The 23,552-nt window shown below is 41.2% G+C and overlaps 1 protein-coding gene across 1 annotated transcript in view; it reads left to right on the forward strand.

Annotated features, from left to right (window-relative positions):
- Positions 1-23,552, forward strand: part of AP3S2 (adaptor related protein complex 3 subunit sigma 2) — a 57,742-nt gene that overhangs the window by 15,945 nt on the left and 18,245 nt on the right. The window contains exon 4 of the mRNA XM_055326332.1: positions 7,696-7,767. Within this exon, the coding sequence (XP_055182307.1) occupies positions 7,696-7,767 (72 nt within the window). The remainder of the gene's footprint in view (positions 1-7,695; positions 7,768-23,552) is intronic.

The raw sequence follows: 23,552 nt of genomic DNA on the forward strand, positions 1-23,552 counted from the left end.
TTTGTCCTGTAGGGATGCTTGGATGGCTCAGTGGTTGAGCATCTGCCTTTGGCTCAAGTTGTGATCCCGGGGTCCTGGATTGAGTCCCACATCAGGCTCCGGGCAAGGAGCCTGCTTTTCCTTCTGCCTCTCTCTCTGTGCCTCTCATGAATAAATAAAATAAAATAAAATGTAAAAAATTTGTCCCATAAAGTTTAATGGAAGGAGATTTAGCCTGATTGTAACACTAACACCAGTGTCACTGATTAGATTTTTATAAAGTTATATTCCCCCCCTAGCTTTATTGAGTATAATTGATGTATAGTATTACATGTATATAGTATTGTGTGAGTTTAAAAATATATAGTCTTTTGGTTCAGTGCACTTACATGTTGCAAAATGGTTAGCACTGTAGCATTAGCTAACACTTCTTATTGCATCACACAATTACCTTTTTTATTTTTGTAGTGAGAATCCTATTTTTCAATAAATTAAAGTCAGTATGATACCCACGCAAGGTAGAATGCCAGCCATCTGGTGTACAAGGACCTGACATCAGAACAAGAAGTCTGTAAAGTCCAGACTTTAAAAGTGTGATTTTTTTTTTTCAAGCTGAATCCATTCCTTGCATTATGTGTAGGTTTATGATCTTGCCGTTTCATACTGATAGCTAGATTTCCAAATACAGTTGACCCTTGAACTGTGCTAGACCCACTTATACATGGATTTTCTTGAGTAAAAAAAATATAGTACGCTACTGTAAATATATTTTCCTTATGATCTTAACTTTTTTTTAGCTTACTTTAGTGTAACAATGCAGTGTATAATACATATAACATACACAATGTATGTTGGTTGATTGTCTTTGTTATTGGTAAGACTTCCAGCTACTAGTAGTAGGCTATCAGTAGTTAAATTTGGGGGGAATCAAGTTATAGATGGATTTTTGACTGTGTGGGAAGTGTGGGAGGGTCAGCGCTCCTAATCTCCATGTTCTAGAGTCAACCATACTTCTTCCTGTTGCTTAGTTTTGGAACTTTCTTCATCAGCTGAGCTATATCCATCTTCATCTTCACTTGCAATACCACTTAGTTTTCTAAATTTGATATTTTGGTTTTCAAAATTCAGTTTATTCTATATTTTAAGGAGGCTGGGATTTGTTCCCTTCTTTCTTGCCATGCTGAAGCATCTGCTTTTTCCTCTTGTTCAGCTGGTTTCACTGGATTCACAACTACTAGGTTGTAATAACTAGATAAGATTATTCTGATCTCTGCCAAAGTGTTAGTTTGGGCTAACATTTGAGCCATAGCTGTTTGAGGAGTCATAGTAGTACCCCACTATGCACAGCTTTGCTTTTCCTGGCTTTAGTCACATGGGTCAACCAAGGTCCAGAAGCTTGTCCTTCTGACTTATCAGAGGGTCAGTAGTAGCCTGATACTATGTCACAGCACTTATATCACTCACCTCACTTCATCTCACCATGCAGGCATGTTTTTATCTCTTGTCATCACAGGAAGAGTGAGTATAGAACAGTAAAATCTTGAGAGAGCAGGGAAGAGACCAGATTTATGTAACTTTTATTACAATATATTATTATAATTGTTCTATTGTTCATTTCTTAGTGGGCCTCATAAACTAAACCATCACAAATGTATGCATATAGGCCATAGTCTGTACAGGGTTGGGTATTGCTTGTGGTTTCAGCACCCACAGGGGTCCCAAGGTGCTCCCCCGTGGACAAGGGGAGCTTGCTGTACCACCCACAAGGCCAGAGCATTGAAAACAGCCTCCTGTCGCTGTGGCTGTTTCTTGTTTTTGTTTTTCAACAACTGCCTCTTGCCAGTCTTGTCATTTTCAGCCTCTGCCCTTTCCAGGCCCCTAGCTAAAGCTTTTTGTGCAACCATAGCTATTTCTGTCTCTGAAGAAGGGTAGACTAGGAGTTTGGCTTAAAGTTTTGTGAATTCTGGGGATCCCTGGGTAGCTCAGTGGTTTAGCGCCTGCCTTTGACCCAGGGCGCACAGTCCTGGAGTCCCGGGATCGAGTCCCGTGTCAGGCTCCCGGCACGGAGCCTGCTTCTCCCTCTGCCTGTGTCTCTGCCTCTTTCTTTCTCTCTCTCTCCCTCTCTCCCTCTCTCTCTCTCTCTCTCTCTCTCTCATAAATAAATAAATAAATAAATAAATAAATAAATAAATAAATCTTTTAAAAAAAACTTTTGTGAATTCTTCTCCTTTTCTATTGTCTTCTTTCTACCTGTCATCTCTTCCTGTGCTGCTCCTGCTTCTACCCCTATGCCTATTGGTGCTGAGCAGGAATTAGATCTGATCCACAGTGCTTCCCCTGCTTCTGGATCATGGTTCCTTCGTTTTTCTGCTTCTAGATTATGACTTCTTGATCATTTCCACTCCCTGCTTCTATTGTGATGATGCCTTTAATGAGACGGTAGGTCTTGAGTGACTTCTGCCTCTTGATGACTTACTTTCTTTGTGTCTGTCCACACCATTTTCTTTTCTTTTTCTTTTCTTTTTTTTTTTTTTTGTCCACACCATTTTCAGATGAATTTAGCCTCTCCTTTCCTTTATAAGAAAAGTGTTCTTTGTCATTATGTTCCTCAAGTTTGTATTTCTTATAGGATTTATTTTTAGATTCATGTCTTATTATTTTGCTATCTGAGTCTGTAGCATCTTCAGTTTCTTCATACATTAGCATATTCTTTGCTTCTGCTCTGGCTCCTGCATTTTCCTCCTACATTATCTGACTTTTATGTTCTTTTGATCTTGATCATGATCTTGAATGATGGTATCTTGAGGCTCTAAAAGAAACAGATACATCTGACTGCTCTTTTTTTATCTTTATCTGGGAATATCTTTTCTGAAGCTATCCCATCTCATTCTGTATTACTGGCCTATTTTGAGAACCCAGTTTTTAGGGATTAAATCGGGTCTCCTCAAATTTATATGTTGAGGCCCTAACCCCCAGTGTGACTATATTTAGAAACGGGTGCTTTCAAGGACATTATTTTGGTTAAATGACGTCATAGGGGTGGGGCTCTGATCCGATACAATTTGTATTCTTATAAGAAGTGGAGGAGGGATCCCAGGGTGGTGCAGCGGTTTAGCCCCTGCCTTTGACCCAGGGCGTGATCCTGGAGACCTGGGATCGAATCCCACGTCGGGCTCTCAGTGCATGGACCCTGCTTCTCCCTCTGCCTATGTCTCTGCCTCTCTCTCTGTGTGTGTGACTATCATAAATAAATAAGTTAAAAAAAAAAAAAGAAGTGGAAGAGACACTAGAGATTTCTCTCTTTCCATGTGCACAAACCATAGAAAGTCCCTTCAAAGACAGTGAGAAGGTGGCTGTCTGTGAGCCTGGAGGAGATCCCTCATCAAGGAACCAGTTCTGCCAGACCTTGATCTGGAATAGCCTTCGACACTGAGAAAATAAATTTCTGTTGTTTAAGCCACATAGCCTGTGGTGTTTTCTTATGGCAGCCCAAGATAACTAATACACCAATCTTAATTTCATTAACCCTCTTTAATAAAAGCAGGCCCTTGGCACAGTGCTGTTAAGAAATACGGTCTCGGGGATCCCTGGGTGGCGCAGTGGTTTGGCGCCTGCCTTTGGCCCGTGGCGCGATCCTGGAGACCCGGGATCGAATCCCACATCGGGCTCCCGGTGCATGGAGCCTGCTTCTCCTTCTGCCTGTGTCTCTGCCTCTCTCTCTCTCTCTCTGTGACTATCATGAATGAATGAATGAAAGAAAGAAAGAAAGAAAGAAAGAAAGAAAGAAAGAAAGAAAGAAAGAAAGAAAAGAAAGAAAGAAATACGGTCTCCTTTTCCTCACATATGTGATGTTCCAGCCATCTTACTCCAGCGTCCTGGTTGCTGGGGCAGTGCTATTTTAACAATACCAGCCACCCAGAAGCTTCCCATGGACTGACTAAATCTGCTCCTTTTCAAGACCTGAGGGGCACAAAGGGGATCTGCCATTGCTTTTTTAGTTTGTTTTTAACATTTAGCTCAGTAGTATCTGTAAGGTGTTTTATGTCTGTATTGGGACAGGTAACTACCTTTAATTTTTCCCCTGAAGAATAGCCATTTGTCCCAATACGGTCAACTATTGCATCTTTTCCCCACCAATTAAAAATATTACTTTGTCAAAAATTGTATTTTCTTGGCATGAGAGGCCCCATGTATGATGAGGTGTGTCCCCAAACCTGGTAGGGCAGGGAAGAGGAAAGGCAATGTGCAGTAAAGGGAGAGGAAGAGGATTTAGTGGTGTCAGCCACTGGAGGCTACATGAATGTGGCAACAGGTATGGGAGCTCTGGGCTTGGAAGCAGCTGGGCGTGGAAGCAGCCGGGCAATTGCAGGCTACAGTGACTCTTTCAGAGACTGCTGTGGCTTTCATGCTTTTGGTCTTCCTAGAGTACCTCTAAAAATATTACACACAAAGTCAACTTTTTAATTTTCTTAGGCTTCAAAACCCATAATGTGCCCATGATGTGTCCCTGTGCTTCACTGGATTTCTCAACAGTGGCTTTTCAGCATAACTTGTCTGAAATTCTTGAAGTACAGAATTCAAGCCAATGGTAGATTTTATCATGATTTGAATTTGGTCTATTCACTGAGGGGGACACTTGACGGGATGAGCACTGGGTGTTATTCTGTATGTTGGTAAATTGAACACCAATAAAAATTAATTTATAAAAAAAAATGAATTTGGTCTATTGACCCAATAATTTCAGAGAATTCATTTTTGTTCAGAATTGCATAGACTTCTAGAGCCAGCATTATTAAGCTTTAAGGCAAAAGCCCACTTTTGCTTTTTATGGAAGGTTTTGCTTTAAGACATAGATACGATGCACTTTAATCTACCTTTGTCTTAATTTATAGCAGGTTTTGTATGAATTTTAACCTTTTAACAAATTTCCAAAACTGGATTATGCATTTGACAGTAATTAAAATGATTTGCTACATCTTTGGGGAAGGGAATGTATTTTCTCATACACATCTATAAATATCAGCATTTTATATACTGTCCCATACTTTTATTCCTGTTAGTATTTTACTATTTTAATGAGCAAAGCTATGCAGTGAATTTTGATACCTAGTAACACTAGTCATTCTTTTAAGTCCTATTGGGAACTTCCAGATTTCTAAGTTCATTTTTTTCTTTTAAAACTAGAGGCTATATACACACACACACACACACACACACACACACACACAAAGGATAGAACAGGAGAGGAAACAATAGCAAGGAACTTTTTGGAAGGAGGAAAGAATATGGATGCTTGGTAATTGACTTGGTAAGTCCAAGGAAGCCACATCCTGGGCCAGCGTAGAGAAGGCTGACAGCCAAACTGCTACACTGCATGGAAGCCTCACAAGGCACAGAGCTGGCAGCACAGCCACTGGGTGTGGTGTGGAGTGGGCAGGGAAAGATGCCTGAGAACCAGTTAGATCCCTAAATCCTTTCCCTAGTTCTGGTTCTCCGGTTTGGGGGACACCAGACATGATTGATGGTGCAGGTCATGGGGATCAAATGAACATGTGCCTTGTAAATGTTGTATACTGACTTCCTAGCCCTTTGCCACCACTTAGCACCCAAATTTTGGGTAGCTAGTCTTTTAGTCTTCAGGCTGGAAATCGTAAAATTTCTTTGGGAAATCTGAGCAATCTAAGGGGAAGGAATTTTAAAAAGGCTTAAGGGGATGAAGGGGAGGATCCCCAGCAAATAGCTAGAGTTTCAGAGCTTCCAATCAGCCTTTGAGTCTTCTGATTAAAAAAACAAGGATAATCAGTAATCTGATAAAAGCCTCTAACATTGCAGATGGAGCTTAAATGAATGAACCATAAAGAGCAATGTAGAGGAGGTAGAGACCATAAAAGAAAGGAAAACAATAAAACAAACAAACCTGTCTTTAAGCCACAGGGAAATAAAAAATGGACTGCTAAATAAAAAAGAAAAATGGAACAAAATGTTCTCTTAGAAATTAAAGACCTGGACACCTGAGTGGCTCAGTCAGTTAAGAGTCTGCCTTGGGTCATGATCCTGGGGTCCTGGGATCAAGCTCCCTCATCAGGCTCCCTGCTCAGCAGGAAGCTTGCGTCTCCCTCTGCTTCTGCTTGTACACATGCGTGCGTGCACTCTCTCTCTGTGTCAAATAAAATTTTTTTTAGAAAAATTAAAAACCTGAGAGAAAACTGGAAGGGAAAGGATGAGAAGGGATGCCTGGGTGACTCAATTCAGGTCATGATCCCAAAGTCCTGGGATGGAGCTCTGTGTCAGGCTTCTTGCTCATCTGGGAGCCTGCTTCTCCCTCTCCCTCTGTCAACCACTCCTCCTGCTTGTTCTTGTTCTCTCTCTCAAATAAATTCATTCATTCATTCATTCATTCATTCCTTAAAGAAAGAAAAGAAAGGATAAGAAATTGAAGAGGTAAAATACCTCAATAGAAGCAGCTCCAAAAGACATATTAGGGACAGGAAAGGGAGGAAATTCTTAACTAAATTATTTGATAAAATTTTCCCATACTGAAGGACTTAGTTGCAGGATTGTAAGAGCTCACCAAGTGCCCACCTAGCACAGGATTGAAAATAAGCCTCTGTTCAAGGATGTTATCCTTACAGAAAAATATTCAGCCACTGCTAAAAATGTGAAGAGTTATGGATAGTGCTGTTATGAAATTATTATATGTGTTTTTTTGGCATATACATGTGTACATTTGTGGTGGGTATGTACTTAGGAGTAGAATTGCTAATACAATGAGTAGCAAGTAAATAAATAATATAAATAATGTCAAATAGTTTTCCAAAGTGGTTAGAAATATGATTTCCACTTATATTAGTTTATACCCAGTCAAAAGCTGAAAACAACTCAAATGTCCCATCTATAGAAGAACATATAAATATTTCCATTAAATACTGTTCAGCAGTGAATATGAACAAGCTCTTTTATGACATGTAGCAACACAGAAGAATTCACAAGCACTGTTGAACAAAAGTCAGACAAAAAGCAGACATGTATGAAATCACCTATGTAAGTTCACAGACAGGCAGAACTAAGCTGTGATGATTGGAATCAGGATGGTGGCTACCTTTGGAGAGGGTGTTTTGTCTGAAGGGACATGAGGAGATCATCTAGGAGCTGTTAATATTCCATTGCAATATCTGGATGGTGGTTGGTTATGTAGTATGTTCATTCTGAACATTCATTAAGCTGCACCCTTATCATTTATACACTTTTCTGTTTAAATGTTATATTAAGTTTAAAAAAAGTTGTATGTTAATTGATTCGTGGAAAGGTGTTTTGAGTTAATTGAAATTAGGACAAAACTATGACAATAGCATAATAAAAATTTTTTGTATGGGTATATATGGAGGCTTGTGGAAAGGACATAGTACTGCAAGTAGTTGATATTTCAATTTGTTATTTTCCGATGTAAATTAGCACCTTATAGAGAGGGGAAGAAAACCCCGTGTGTTTAATACCAGTTGTATTGCTCTACCAAAAACAAGACTGTCCTGTCTTAGACTGTGCCCTCTAAATTGGGATAGGTAAGATGATTGCCTAAAGTTGGTAGTTTTTTGGTTTGTTTGGAGATTTATCCTAAGGTAAATAGTATCATGATTGTCCCCCTTTACTTTTAAATGTGACATTTATAAAGATGTGAATATGTTCCTATTTCTTGATCTATTTTTCCTTGTTTCCTAGGTTTTTGTGGAGACCTTGGATAAGTGTTTTGAAAATGTTTGTGAATTGGATTTGATCTTCCATATGGATAAGGTACCTTCTCTCTCTAACCAGGGTTATTAGAAAGTTAAAAGCCTAGGATGCCTGGATGGCTCAGTGGTTGAGCGTCTGCCTTTGGCTCAGGTCATGATCCCACGGTTCTGGGATCGAGTACCACATCAGGCTCCCCTTAAGGAGCCTGCTTTTCCCTCTGCCTATGTCTCTGCCTCTCTCTCTGTGTCTCTCATGAACAAATAACTTAAATCTAAAAAAAAAAAAAAAAAAAAGAAAGAAAGAAAAGAAAACTAAAAGCCTAGTATATCTCTATCTACCTCTACACCTTTATGTTCTTTCTTGTGGCTTTTTACTCTAGGTATAGTCCCAGATGTGTTTCATTTAAGAATTTATAAATAGTTTTGGGAGTGTTTTGCCAAGATCAGTTACCAGTTTTAACACACACATGAGATTATTGGGCCTATGTCACAGTTCATTTTTTTACAGACAGACTTTTTGGTAGAAGGCAGTAATGTCACTGTAATGACTGGCTGCCACAACAAAGGTGAGAGTAATTGTTTCATGTTGATAGTAAAATGAGTTTCCTTGGCATAACCAGTGACAGTGAAACTTCGGAAGAATCATGACACACGGTCTTTCATTTTGCCAGTAAAGTTTATAACTTTCCCAAAGAGTAATATAGAGTGACTCAGACATTTATAACGTAGTTTGAGGTTGGTGATATTCTGTAGGGAAGCAGACTATCAGGCAGAATTGAAGTGGTGCAAAGTACATGTTCTCAGATCTGCTGCTGACATAACTTTGACATGACTTGTGTCCTCACATGTCAAGTTAAAGTTGGGAGATAGCCAGCAAGGGGCTAGGAACTGCCATGTGTATTTTATGGAGCTGAGCTTATGGTGTATCCTGTGCTGTTCACCTTAGATGTGCTTGGTCCTGGTTTTCTTCAGCTGATTGTCATCACAATGCTCTGTGGCCCGTGGAGAGAGTGAATGATTTTTTTAAGAGACAATGGCTTCTTGCTGAGCCATAATCCTTCATTACTCTTTTCATCCCAACGAGGTAGTTGTTCATAAATCTGCCACTGCTAGCATTGCCATCTAGAGGACTTTCTTGTCATTTTGAGTCTCCAACAGCTCTCCTGTTTCTCAGATGACACTCTGGCGAATGCAGGGAGTATATTCTTATGGTTGGATGTTGAAAGGAATGAAGTTTTCTCTCTCAACACCTAGCTTAGCTCTGAGGGTCTGTGAACAACCTGGTACAAGAGAATCACAGAAGCTCATTTTTACTGGAGATCCTTGCCTTGGGACTCCTTGACAGACTCAAGGCATCCAGAGCTCACTGGTGCTTTTGAGGTAGTCCCTCTCCCTTTTCAAAGGAAAGAATCTTAGAAACTTCAGAGACCTTTTTGGCCCTCTTTGCAAGCATTTAGAGTTGCTTTAAGCTTGTTAGTTGTTCAAGGCGCTATATTATAATTTCTTTTAAGGAAAGTCATAGTTCAAACCCAGAGTCCATCTCTGCTAGTGGGCGTGGCTTTAAAAGGAAATAAAAAGCCATCAAATTTTTTTTCTTTCTTCTGTGTCTTATCTTCAAATAAGTTCCATAAAGTAGTTTGCTGCTGCTGCTGCAGATTCCTTTTATAGTTTATAAAACTGTCTATTTTTAGTTCCTGACGTCAGGAAATTATCCTCCATATTTCCTGAGATTTTTGGAAAGTGATGGCACAAGGAGCCAGGGCCTCACCCTGCTCACCTTTATAGTCTCTGAAGGTGTCTTCCAGCAGGTGATGTGCCCTCACGTAGAGTGGTTGCTAATTCAGGTGTATCTTCTACTGATAGGTAGGTAAAGGACCTGTCAGAGGACAATAGGAATGTCCTCTTGAAGAAACCTCTCTATCCTAAGTCTCTTTACCTCCTCACTCTTCCTTTCTTCCTGGCTTAGAGGAAAGTGTTTCTTTCATTCCACGTGTAGAACCAGATCCTTTTCCTGTCTCTCCCTGGCATACACCACAATGTCTGTACCTGTTCCTTCTGCTGTGGCTGCACTCCATTACAGAACCCAGCTCCCTGTCCTGCTGCTGCTACTCTTTTAACTGGTGTCTTATCTCCACCCTTGCATTTAAGGTGAATGTTTTGAATGCGTGAGTGATTTGCACTCAGTCTTGCATTTCTGCCTCATCTCTTCCCTTTCCAGAGCCCTGTTACCTGGTTTTCACTCTGACCCAAAAGGCACTGATGATTTCCTAATCCTATTTGCCAGTATCACCTGGAAGATTTCTGTAGCACTCAATGTTACTGATCCTTCTGTGGAGCACTGCCTTCTTAGTCCTTTCTCCACTTTTTGCTTCTGTTACATAGAAGCCTCCTGGCTGTTCTCTTATTCTCTTTCCACCTCTCTCACTAACTTATGTTGTCAGTCATCTCTTACCTCGTTCTTGCTGTCCTGTTTTTAGCCTAGATCTTATCCTTTTCTTTGACTTAAATTATTATCTGCCTGGGTAAGTCCCAAACTTATAATTTCTAGTCCAGTATGGCCTGAGTTCCATCTTTGAATTTCCCACTGCCGGATGGCATTTCTTCCTCCTTTCATTCCAGCATTTTATTTCTCCCTGCTACTTTTTAGACAAAGCCAGACTCAGCATGTGTCTCCTAAAAACCATTTCCTCCTCCAGCCTTCCTTTTCCAATGGTGCTGCTATCATACTCTGGCAAATGTACTCAAAACCTCAAAACCTTGCCCCTCTCTCTTTACCACCAATAGCCAATCATTTGCTAAAATCTGTTGCTTCTCTCCATAGACTCCTTATATCCATTCTTACATTCACCAGTTATTAACATTTGGCATACTTGCTTTTATATCTCTCTACATACATATATGCTTTTCTTCTCTACCCATCTGAGTTAGTGGCGGACATCATGACCTCTCATCCCTAAATACTTCAGCAGACATCTGAGAGAAAGGACATTGTCTTATATAATATATTGTACATAATTCTATAATTAATGTAATAAATTAACCATAACATGCTTAACATATTTAACATACTTAACATAACTAATAAATGTTGTTAATATATAGCTTATATTTAAATTTCCTCTTACCCCAGTAATGTCCATTATATTTTTGTTACTGATTCCGACTCTGGGTCAAGCACTATCTTTAGTTATGGTTTCAGTTGTGTCTGTCAGGCTTTCAAACCTTATTTCCGTTATCTTCTTGTTGACCCTACATGTCATAATTATATTTTTTTCCCTAAAGCACCTGTTGGACTATCTGCTCCCTTGAACACAGACCAGTTTTGGTCCCTGTTATCAAGCTTTGATCTGCTGGCCAGACATTCAAGGGTGTCGATAATTGTCCCTATTTTATCTTAGCCTTGCTTACCATTACTTCTTGCCAGATACCTCTTGCTGCAGCCAGACTGGACTAGTCTTAGTCATGTTGTAATTCCTGCTTAGAATCTCTGCCTGAATTGCTTTTTTACATCTTTTTATAACTGAATCCAGCCCGTCTTTCAGGCTCAGCTCAAATCCTACCCCCTAAAGCTTGTCTTCCTTACACTAGCCTGTCATGATCTCTGTGGACCATTTATAGTGCTATTTCTGGCTATGTGTACCTTAGTCTATATAAGTTGGTATGTTTTCCCTACTTGATTAGACCGTGGATTGCCCTGTCGTCCTTACTAAATCCAGCATGGTACCTGAGTGGGGTAGGGTAGTCGTCACATGAGTGTCCCAAAGATTCCCAGGTAACTAGACTCAAAAGGTTGTTCATGATTTAAACTGCTGCAGGCTGGATGAAGTCTGATTTCACAGTCTTTGGGATAGTCTTCAATACAGACTGTGCCATTTGGAGCTTATCTTGCCTGGGATAGTTAGTTCCCTTTTGCTTTCAGAAATCCCCAAACACAGCTCAATGTCATGACTAAGTTGGGTGTTGATGTTAATTATGGTGAATTGAGTTTTGTTCAAAGAAAACTATGTGGGTAGCCTAACATTTTGATCTACTAGTGCTTCATCAGCAAAGCTGGATTTGGCACTCGTTGGGCTTTCAAGATTTGGTCATCAGAATTATAATTCAGTGGTGGTGCCAAGGGAATTTATCTAGCCTTTTTCTAGTCTTGAGTTTGCAATGGGCTGTCTCAGGAGACTTGGAACATATGCTTTTGGGTGAGTCTGAAGCCAAGAAACCTCAGTATGGAATTTAAAAATCTCTGCTAAGTATAGGCTGCTGAAATGGAAAAATGCTGATTGCTCAAGATTAGAAAGAACTGGTGAGCCCAAGATGAAAGGATCATAAACGTAATAAAGGAGGGTGCTCATTTCATATCCCTTCTGGGAACACAGCTTGTGATAACAGAGCCCATTAAGGTGTTCCACACCTTAATGACAGTCAGGTCCTCCACATCCTAGTGACATAAAGCAGGTATTCTGATTGCTAGTCTCCAAGAATGGAAGAAAAAGTGAGGGACACATATTTTGTGTGTTTTTAGTGATGAAGGAGTTGCTGTTTTGGCATAGAAGAATAAGACATTCTGTTTGAGTTTTAGTGCTTGAGAAGGTGGTAGTTGGCCTGCTAAGCATCCTTGGCTACTTATTTCTTTCTGAAAATGCCTAAGAGAGAGGAGGGGAGCGTAGGCCAGCCTTTTGTCCCATCGCAGCCTGAGCCCTTCTCTACTGATGCTTGATAGATAAGAATTCTGTAACAGAATATTTTCAGAGGCCAATATCTTATCTTTTCAGAACAACTGACAGAGACTAGCAATGATGATTTCTTAAATTTCCTACGTCACTATACTTTGTTTAGAAAGAAAGAAAAGCTAAGACTGCTCCAAACCACTCTTATTGTCTGCTACACTACACATTTTACTTTCCTTACTTGAACTTTGCACTGCCTCATTGTCTGCCAATTGAAATTGCACAGAGCCTATTTACTTTGTTTAATCATTCCTTATTAATGGTTAAGGGCATTAGGATGACAGTGTACACAACACAGTAAAATCTGACCTTTAGAGGCCTCCGTTTGTTATCCTTCCTTTTCAATGAAACCCACTGTTTGTCAAGATTGTAGTCAATGGCAAAGCTTATTACTAATGATATTACTGGGATATGTTGCAGATAAAACATTATATATTGTTGATTTGTAGGCCCCCTAAAAGGCTGGGATTGAGATTAATTCTATTGTTCTTGCTGTTATCCTTGATGATTCAAGAGAGAATTGGCCTATTCTGAGACAAAACCCAGAATTTCTTAATCCCTAGTTGAGAACCCTTTTGCCAGGCTTGATGTTTGTATCAATCTAGGTAGACAAGGTAATATATAACTCCATAATTCCAGTAACTTATATAGCCACAGGGTTTATCCCTCACTTACGCTGTGTGGCCATTGTGGTGTCTGTTCACTATAGTCACTTGGGTGTTTAGGCTGATGAAATCCTCCTCAACCTCTACTTCCAGCTGGGCACTTGTGCCCTGGCTCTTAAAATGACACACCACCCCATCGTACTCAAATTTCATTCGTCCGGGGAAGTTACCTGCCTACACCTAAGTGACTAGAGAAGTGCGCTCCTCCAATGCACCCAGGATTAGAGGGAACCTGAAATAGTTAGAAATAATACTAATGACTACCACACTTTTTTTCGTGTATTTTCTTAGAAGAAAAGCTGACATTTTCAGAATCACTTTATAAGCAAGAACTTAGAAGTTTTGTTATCTGATAGAAGAATGCTCATGTAAGAAGGAAGTATGATTGACTCTTAAAAGCATCTCATGTAGCAGCTTTTCAGTTTCTCTACCAGAATTTATGGCATTCATATCCTATACCTATCATGTAAAGTTAAGGTGTTTAAGAAATTAAAATTCCTTTAAAAAAATTAAAATTTCTCAACAGAATAAATTGCTTCCATATCTGGGAGACAGTTGCCTCCTTCCTTATAGAGGCTTTCCTCAAATTGTCTATCCTTACCTTGGTTCTCTGACCTAAAGTATTAATGTCTGTTGAGAATGTTTTTTGTCTTTTTCCTCCCTCTGGTTATTAGATGAATCAGAAACATTAATGAGAATGACGCTGTGCTAGATATGGAGATACAAAAATGGAACAAATGCCCAACCCTCAAGAAGCTCATAGTCCAGCTAGAAAGGTGGGTCCCATAGAGGCATTCCTTAGTAAGCAACATTTTTGGAAAAGATTCCATAAGTTGAGTGTAATTTCTCAGTAGGCAGCGTGTTATACGAGGGGGCTCTCTTTTTACACCACCTTTTATAGAAGTGAACACAAGCACTGCATTTAGTCACGTGTGTGTGTGTGTGTATATACACACACACACACATATATTATCTTTGCATGTAGTGTTTCGTAAAACTACAGTATATATGTATACTTATATATATATATAGAAAATGTATATAGAAAAATATAGTACCTAATCATGAGTTCTTTTATTTAATGATATGTAATCAGAGGTAGAGAGAAGAGTGGGACTTTGAAGAGATGGCTATTTCTGAGGCTAGGCTCTGAAATGGAGGTAGGCAGGGTAGATGGTGGCCCATCTCCTCTTTTGGCTAGGTGTCGGGTCCTAGACATGGGAGCGTGTTAGGCAGCCTGTGAGTGCAGTGGTCTGTTCTGGTAACAACATGGGTGAGCTTGGGAGAGTACCATAGGTGTGGCAGCCCAAAGTCAACTAGCTGGGGAAAAACCCTAGCAGCCTGAGGTGGAAGATCAGTGCTGCCACAGAGGAGCAATGAAGGCTGTATAAATTCCTGAGTAGAGCACTCATCAAGAGGAGGGGTAGTCACAGAAAGGGAAATTAATATTGATTGGGCAGCTGCCTGGTGCCAGACATTACACTGGGAACTTTATGCCCAGTCATCTTTTGTAAAGGAGGTGGTAATATTCCTGTATAACAAATTGGCAAGCCACCCTCTTGCACTGTTGGTGGGAATGTGAACTGGTGCAGCCACTCTGGAAAACTGTGTGGAGGTTCCTCAAAGAGTTAAAAATAGATTGCCCTATGACCCAGCAATTGCACTGCTGGGGATTTACCCCAAAGATACAGATGCAGTGAAACGCCGGGACACCTGCACCCCGATGTTTATAGCAGCAATGTCCACAATAGCCAAACTGTCGAAGGAGCCTCGGTGTCCATTGAAAGATGAATGGATAAAGAAGATGCGGTATATGTATATAATGGAATATTACTCAGCCATTAGAAACGACAAATACCCACCATTTGCTTCTACATGGATGGAACTGAGTGAAATAAGTCAATCAGAGAAGGACAAACATTATATGGTCTCACTCATTTGGGGAATATAAAAAATAGTGAAAGGGAATAAAGGGAAAAGGAGAAAAATGAGTGGGAAATATCAGAAAGGGAGACAGAACATGAGAGACTCCAAACTCTGGGAAATGAACTAGGGGTGGTTGAAAGAGAGGTGGGCGGGAGGGTGGGGGTGACTGGGTGACGGGCACTGAGGGGGGCACTTGATGGGATGAGCACTGGGTGTTATTCTGTATGTTGGCAAGTTGAACACCAATAAAAATTAAATTTATAAAAAAAAAATCAGCAAGCCAGGTCTCAAGCTGAAATGCTTAGAACATTAAAGACCCACGTTCGTTCATTAAATTTCAGAATTTGACAGTTTTAAAGCATGAATATTATGATAGATATGTAGACAATCAAAGAATTGTTCATTTTTCATTCTAAAACCAGAATTCAAAGAGATAAAGCAGTAGGAAGTGAAGGTATGGCAAAGGGTGGGCAGGAGTCTGTGAACATTAGGGGAGACTTGGACCCAACCAAACATTCAGCTCCAGCTACTCAGGGTCTGCCAGTGGAGCCTTATTGACCTTTTGGGTAGTGTAGTTTTTCATAGAATTGCTGGTATTTAGCATCCCTGACCCCCTAGACTAAATGCCAGTAGGGCTCCTGCCTGTTACATGTGCAGATGCCCTGTGGGGTGTTGGCACAGTTTGAAGGAGTGAATAGTGAGCAGACTGTAGAGAGCCTCATCCTCTGTGGTGGTGAGTCCAGTGGGCATTTCCCAGGGACCTTCTCATCAAGCCATTTCCACACTTCCTCCTTAAAGCATTATTGGTTCCTAGTCCCCATTGCACACGTTCAACTATACTGACCATTCCATCTGGCTTTTTGGGCTGCTGACCCCTCGTATATTAATCCCTCTTCTCTTTTCTTTTAGACACTCTCAGGAAATCTCATACAGTTATCTCTGTTGGTAACTTCTAAATTACCAACCGAACTCACTTCAGTTCAAACTCGCTTATGTCCAAAACTGAATCTCTAGCCCCCTGCATCCCCAGACTGACAACTCTGACTCACCCTTCAAGGAAGCTAGTCTTCAAAAAACCCTTCTGACATTCCTCTCCCTACCCATAGATGGAAATGAGTATCTTGCCTTGTTCTCCCCCGCCCCTCAGCACCCTTCAACTACTTTTGCCATTGCCTTTAATGTAGTGTGTTTTTGCTTACTTATCTGATTAAGAGCACAGAGTCCAGAGCCTGCATCTCTGGGCTTGAATCCTGGTTCCGCCACGTAGGAACTATATGACTTATGCCTTAGGAACTTACATGTGGACAGGGAATCATGGTAGCACATAGCTCTTGTTTGTTTGCCCCTTTTCTCCCTCATACCATTATTAAGGTGGAGATCAGACTGTCTCGTTCACTACTGTGAATCTGGTTAACAGTACTTGGTAAGATTCTAGTTAATCGTTGAGTACATTTATCCATCCACTATTCTAGGTGCTTGGGAAAGTTAATAAAACATTCCTATCTTCATGAACCTTTTATCTGGTAGGGGAAGACAAAATATAGATCAGGTGGTAATAAGGCAGGGGAGAAAATAGAGCCGGCTAAGGGTTGGGTATATCTGGTGGCTGGGGAAGGTATCTCTGATAAGGTGGCATGTGAGTAAATATCCAAAAAACTAGGAGAAGTGAGCAAGATGTGGCTTTCTGGACAGAAACATTCTGGGTAGATAGAATAGCAGGTACAGCGACCTGGAGGCCAGTATGGCTGGATGGAAGTGAGAAATGGAAGTGACCGTTGAACAACATGGTTTTGAACTGTATGGGCCCACTTATATGCAGTTTTTTTTTTTTAATAAATATAGTCTAGTACTCTATATTTTCTCTTCCTTATGATTTTCTTAATGTTTTCTCTAGCTTTATTGTAAGAATACACTATAGAATACATTACAGCATACAAAGTACGTGTTACTTGACTGTTTATATTATCAGCAAGGCTCCCATTTAACAGTAGGCTATTAGGAGTTAAGTTTTGGGAAAGTCAGAATTTCCATGCAGATTTTTTACTCTGTGTGTTGAAGGGGGGCGGTGTTGGTCAGTGCTCCTAGCTCCCAAGTAATTCAAGGGTCACCTGTGTAATAAGAGGTCATTGTAAGCCATTGTTACAGAAGAAATTAGAGTTATTGCCTCTGGGGAGGGGAACTAGGTAAGTGTAGGGAATTACTTTTGACAAATGTTTGTACTTTTGACAATGTATTGCCTGTTTATTGCTTGGGGTCTTAAGGCCAACTCCACTGAAGAATACAGGCAATTCTCTTTCTATACAAGCTTTATTGCCTAGCATTGTAAACAGTTAAATCGCTCTCTGTTGCTCTAAGGCAGAGTCTGAGCTTGAAGCCAGATAAATTGATAGATGGTTTGCAAATTAGTCCCTTTACCCTAGCCTAGGAACTATGATTTATGCCCAGAGCACAAGTGGGGAGGGCCAAGGGAGTGTGTGCAGAGCAAGGGTAATGGCCCAGAGTGTGCCTTAGGATACATTTATAAGCCTGAAAGCAGATGGATCTATAGGCTTGGTGAAAGCAATATACTCCATTTAATTCTCAGTCATTGTGAAATCTTTGTGGCCTTATCTATTTATGACCTCAAGAATTAAGGTTCACATTCTGTAGAGAACAAATTATTGAACCCATTTGTGATGTCAGCCAGTTGTGCCATGGTACCATGAGATATTTTCAGCAGCTGTGGTAGAGGCCTGCCCTGGTCCACCCCCACTGGTTTAACTGCTGAGAGTACTAAAGAAGAGTTATCCTGTCAAAGCCAGGAGCTGAGCACTTCCCTGTTTTTTGCCCAGTCACTACATAAGTGTGGCCCTTTAGATTTTTCAGAATCTACATGCCTGAATTTACCCTGTATGTGTCATGTTTAATGTTGATTATGGAAACCTCAAGAAAGGAAGGCTCTCTGCTGACTGGGCCCAACCCCCTGGGCTTTAAGACTGGTGCTCCTTTTCTTAGCTACAGAGTGAGAAAAATGGGTGTATGGCCCATATCTCAGTCCCTGGGCACCCTGCTGGCTTTCTCTTTATGCATTCATCCTTGAGCACACATATGCTTTGATCAAAATGGTGATATCTACATTTCTTTCTTTAAAAAAAAAATATTTATTTATTTAATTTTATTTTATAGAGACAGCAAGAGAGCAAGAGTGCGTGTACCAAGCAGGGGGAGGGGCAAAGGGAAAAGCAGAAAATCCCAGCTCAATCCCATGACCCCAAGGACATGACTCGAGCCAAAGCCAACAGTCAGACACCCAACCAGCAGACACTTAGGTGTCCCATGACATCTACATTTCATTCTAACCAAGTTAAAGGCTGTATTTCCCACAGTGTGCGATACTCCTTCATCTGGATGATCTGCCACCACACCAGACCACCCATATTCTCCTCCCCACTCTACCTCCTCTCCTGACTACCTTTCACCCACTAACTTCTCCACCCAGTGTCTTCTCAACTTCCCCCGCATGTCAGTACATTATCTTCCTTCAGGGCATGCAGTCTCAGAGATGCCTGCTTTACCTTCCAGTTCCAAGTGATCACCAGGTGGTCTTGGTTCTTTCAGTATTTTCAGAAGGTCTACTTCTTCTTTTTTTTCTCTTTTTTCTTTTTTTTTCTTCCTCTGACCTGAATCCAGGTAACTAACATTATAGTTCTAGCAGCTATATCCAGTCTCTCCGCCAACCTCCCTCACTGGTCTAATCTTCCATAGAAAATATTTCTCCCATTTTCCCTCCTGTTGACATTCTTCCCTTTTGTGTCCAAGGATCTCTGGATTGTGGACCCTCATTGCCCTTAGGATCTCTCTGCTTTGGGACACAGACCTCTCAGGCCCATCAGACAGGTCTTCCATACATATTTCCATACATACTATGCCAATTTGTACCTCTTTGCCTGTGCCCACACCAGTCCCCCTTCTTCCCAACACCCTCACTTTTCGTCGTGTCAGGCTTTCCAGGCTTCAAGGCCCAGCCCTTTGATGAAGTCTTCTCTGAATTTCAGTGTTCTAGTTCTTCAAGTTATTTGTCTTGCTCTTCTTCTAAAGTTTTTAGTCTCCGTTGTTTCCAGTATATTGAAAATTCTTGGAAGAGAGTCAGTTTGTAATGCTTTGTTGATTTTCTGAACAGCACAGGGCACTGAAATATAGTTGATCAGTTGACATGTAATAAATTTGTGTCCTAATTCTCTTTGTGTGGGTTTTTTTTTTTTTTATGAGAGACCAGAGAGAGAGGCTCAGAGACACGGGCAGAGGGCGAAGCAGGCTCCATGCAGGGAGCTCAACGTCGGACTCGATCCTGGGTCTCCAGAATCATGCCCTGGGCTGAAGTCGCTGCTAAAATGCTGAGCCACCTGGGCTGCCCTCTATGTGTGGTTTTTAAAAAACTTTTCAAAGTGCTTTTTAGATATATCTGATCAGGGATCCCTGGGTGGCGCAGCGGTTTGGCGCCTGCCTTTGGCCCAGGGCGCGATCCTGGAGACCTGGGATCGAATCCCACATCGGGCTCCCAGTGCATGGAGCCTGCTTCTCCCTCTGCCTATGTCTCTGGCTCTCTCTCTCTCTCTCTCTCTCTCAAATAAATAAATAAATAAATAAATAAATAAATAAATAAATAAATAAGATATATCTGATCAGCACAGTGAGAGGCCTCTTTTTGTAAACCAGATTTTAATTAGTCCTTGACTTTTAAGGTTTATGACCTGTGCATGCTCACTAGTTTCAAGGTAGGACTCTGCTTTGCTCTTGCTCCCTTGGGAGATGGATAATCTTTGAATGGATGCAGAAGGAGTTCCTATATTCCTTGAGGAAGTTCTGCCTGAAGTGACTTTGTAGACTTCTGTCTTTACTGGATTCTAGTTGTGCTACATAAGCAACCCTCTTGAAGAAAGACATCCTAGTGCCTCACTGTCATCAGTTGTAAAACAGGGATGATACCATACTTCATTGATTCTTGCACTCCCGTTTTTGGTATATTTGTCACGTTCACGTCCCAGGTCAGGATTTGTCTTACTTCACTGGCACTTCATAGTTTAATTGGCAATATTTTTCTCTTTTAGTGGTACATAAAATAATGGCGTTTTTATAATTGGTGGAGTACAGTAACTTGGCTTTGGTGAAATACAGTAACAGCCACCACTTTTGGTTATTTTGAGGATTGGAGTTAGTAAGTAGTTGTCTATCTCAAGAAATAGTGATCTTGTCTTTATTTTTACTTTTTTCCCACTGTTCTCTCTGCCTCCAATATTACTCCCTTAAATCCATCCTTTACACACCTGCCTAATGACATTAAAGATGTGTTTTGACTGTCTGCCTCCCTTGTTTGAGTTATTCAGTGGCTCTGTATCCTATACAGTAGTGATTTTTTTTAAAAGATGTATTTATTTATTTATTCATGAGAAACACATGAGAGAGAGAGAGAGAGAGGCAGAGGGAGAAGCAGGCTCCATGCAAGGAGCCCGATGTGGGACTTGATCCCAGGACTCCAGGATCACGCCCCGGGCCAGAGGCCGGCTGTAAACCGCTGAGCTACCCAGGTGTCCCACAGTAGTGATTCTTAAAGAGAAGGAGGACCTGCCTTACTCCTTGCCCTGCCTCCTGAGAACCCTTATGAATGCGAAATGATACCTGTGTGATTGAGGAAATGTGTCATACAAATGCATTTTCATTAGTGTAGAAAGAGTTGGGGAACATTGCCAAAGTAATGGCACTGAGGCCTTTTCACATTGTTTACAAAGACCTCTGACACCTGTCCCAGCCTGCCTCTCTAGGCTCACCTCTCACCATTTCCTGCTTTGAACTTTGTGCTACAGCAATACTGAGTTACTGATATAACTTGTATTTAGGGATGTAATAAATTCATAAGTTTCTGATCCAGCATGTAAAGGGCTAGAGAGAGTGGAGCAGGGCCCATGACCATCCCAGGAGCAGTGCTTTAGAAGGAATGGGAGCTAAGGGGATGTAGATCATCTCCTTAAAAACAGGTTTGTGGATTGGAGCATGGCACTTGAAATAAATTGTGCTTCCCTTACCTGACTTCCTGCCGTTTGGTCAGATAAAGAAGAGTGATAATCCCAGAGTAGAGGGCAGAGACTTATTTTTTGCGGCTTCAGCAGGCAGAGGTAAGGGCAGGGGATGGAAATGGTTCCAAGCACATCACAGCTCAGAACAATTAAGAACATTTATGACAGTTACTGTTGCTCCACAGTAGGCTGGGCAGCTTAGAAACGCAGTGGACTCTCTCCACTTAGGGGAAGGATCTGTTCTGCCTCAAGACCTAAAGAATAAATTCCTGCATTGGGAAGGACAAGATGATTTTGATTATAATTACTCTATTAATGGGACGCCTGGGTGGCTCAGTGGTTGAAAGTCTGCCTTTGGCTCAGGTTGTGATCCTGGGGTCCTGGGATCGAGTCCCACATTGGGCTCCTCACAGGGAGCCTGCTTCTCCCTTTGCCTGTGTCTCTCTCTCTCTCTCTCTCTGTCTCTCATGAATAAATAAATAAAAATTAAAAATAATACTAATTATTAACTAGTATTCATCAAATGCTTATTTACATTTCAGGCACATAATAGCTAAGTGCCTGAAGTACAATGTCTCATTTATTTCCTGCATCATTTTATTTTGTCTTTAGATTAGGCAAAAACTCTAGTTCTCAGGTAAGAACTCTAGTTCTCCCCATTTTACCAAAGAAGAAGCTGAGCTCAGAGATAGGAAACCTCAGTTTCTCGAAGGCCACACAATTCTGATACGTAGCCGAGACAGAATTCAGACCCTGGATTTGCTGGTTCCAGAGCCTGTGCTCTCCACATGTTGCCCTTAGTGTCGTCTCCTGCTCTAGCATCCTCAGTGTGGAAAGAAATGTATCTGGGTCATGTTTTGTTAGTAGATAACCAATCAGAGAGAGGATGAAACTCAAGAGGACAAGGCCTGGGTCATTTCCTTTACCCAGTACTGTGCTTACCATTTGGGACCAGCATTGCAAAATACCGAAGATAGGCAGGAGGTGAAGGAGGATGAAACAGTAGACAAGTAAGAAAGTCTTGCTGGCATATCTTTAAGAACTTATTTCACGGAGCATTCTGACTCACAATAGGCATTCTTTAGGAAAAAGAAAAAAATTGGAAAAAATGAATAATATACAATGAGCATGCTTTGCTGCAGTCAACTGTATACACTCAAACAGTGTCAAACATGAAGCCAGTGAGTGAGTAGTCCTTTTATTAAAGAACTGTTAGGGGAGCATGGAGAATAGTTCATGAGTTACAGGGCAATGTGCCGTCTCCTCTGCCCATATACCTTCTCCTCCATTTACCAGTTCGAGGCCCACCCTCCTCTGAACTTCCGTAGCATTTTGTACTAGGATCAGAGTACTATTACAGCCTTCCTTTTATTACAGTTCATTTTGTCCATGCTTTATCTTCCTTATTTGATTCTAAACCCTTTGAGGACAGGGTTCACATCTTATCTTCATTTCCTCCTTCCAGCTCTTGCCATTTTGTGATGTTAAGCATATTTGAAAACAGATACTGCTTGAGGTCACATTCTTCTGGTGAAAATGAGTGAATGCCCCGAACTAACACATCCTCTTGTGTGTAGGGAGTACAGGTGGGCTCAGATGAACATATTTAGCTCATACAGATTTGGAAAAAAGATAAAGGATGAAAATTCCAAATACAGACTGATGTCACGCATAATTCTGCTCCATTCAAGTGTGCCTGGAGTGAGTGTGAAATAGGAGCCTGGGATCGGCTCTTCTCTGTCTCTGCTTTTTTTTTTTTTTTAATAAATTTTTTAAATATTTATGATAGTCATACAGAGAGAGAGAGGCAGAGACACAGGCAGAGGGAGAAGCAGGCTCCATGCACCGGGAGCCCGACGTGGGATTCGATCCCGGGTCTTCAGGATCGCGCCCTGGGCCAAAGGCAGGCGCCAAACCGCTGCACCACCCAGGGATCCCTGTCTTTGCTCTTAATGTGGCTGTCAAGTGCCTCTCATAAGCATCTTCTGCTGCTTGGAGTGACTTTAATGCTTACAGACACAATACAGATTTCAGTCTGTATGGTCCCTAGCTAGTGCTAGCTGGAAGAAAAAAAGCAGCAGTGCCATTGAGGAAGGAAGACTACGGCAGTGTCAGGGATGGGGGGCTACGTATGTTCCATCTCTTTTGATGGCTTACAGCTTAAACTCATGTAAGATGAGATTCCACTAGAGTCCCTTCCTGTTTCACTGAGAATGTGTGATTATGTGAATGTGAAAAGGAAGGAAAATCAAGGGCGAGGGATTGAGGTTTGTGGAGTTACATGACAAGAGGACATCTGGAGGAAACAGTGCAAATGTCCTGTCTCCATCTGAAGATTAAGGAAGGTCATAAATGTAGTTCAGGAGACATTCATAACAAGGAAAACAGAAAAATCGTACTTTACAAAGCAGTTTGTTTCTTTGCCTGCTTTCTTTACTTCAGCAGAGTTGCTTGGGACCAGACAACCCTGTGCCTGCGTTCCCA

This window comes from Nyctereutes procyonoides, unplaced genomic scaffold (assembly GCF_905146905.1).
Source record: "Nyctereutes procyonoides isolate TBG_1078 unplaced genomic scaffold, NYPRO_anot_genome, whole genome shotgun sequence".
In the NCBI taxonomy this organism is placed as follows: domain Eukaryota; kingdom Metazoa; phylum Chordata; class Mammalia; order Carnivora; family Canidae; genus Nyctereutes; species Nyctereutes procyonoides.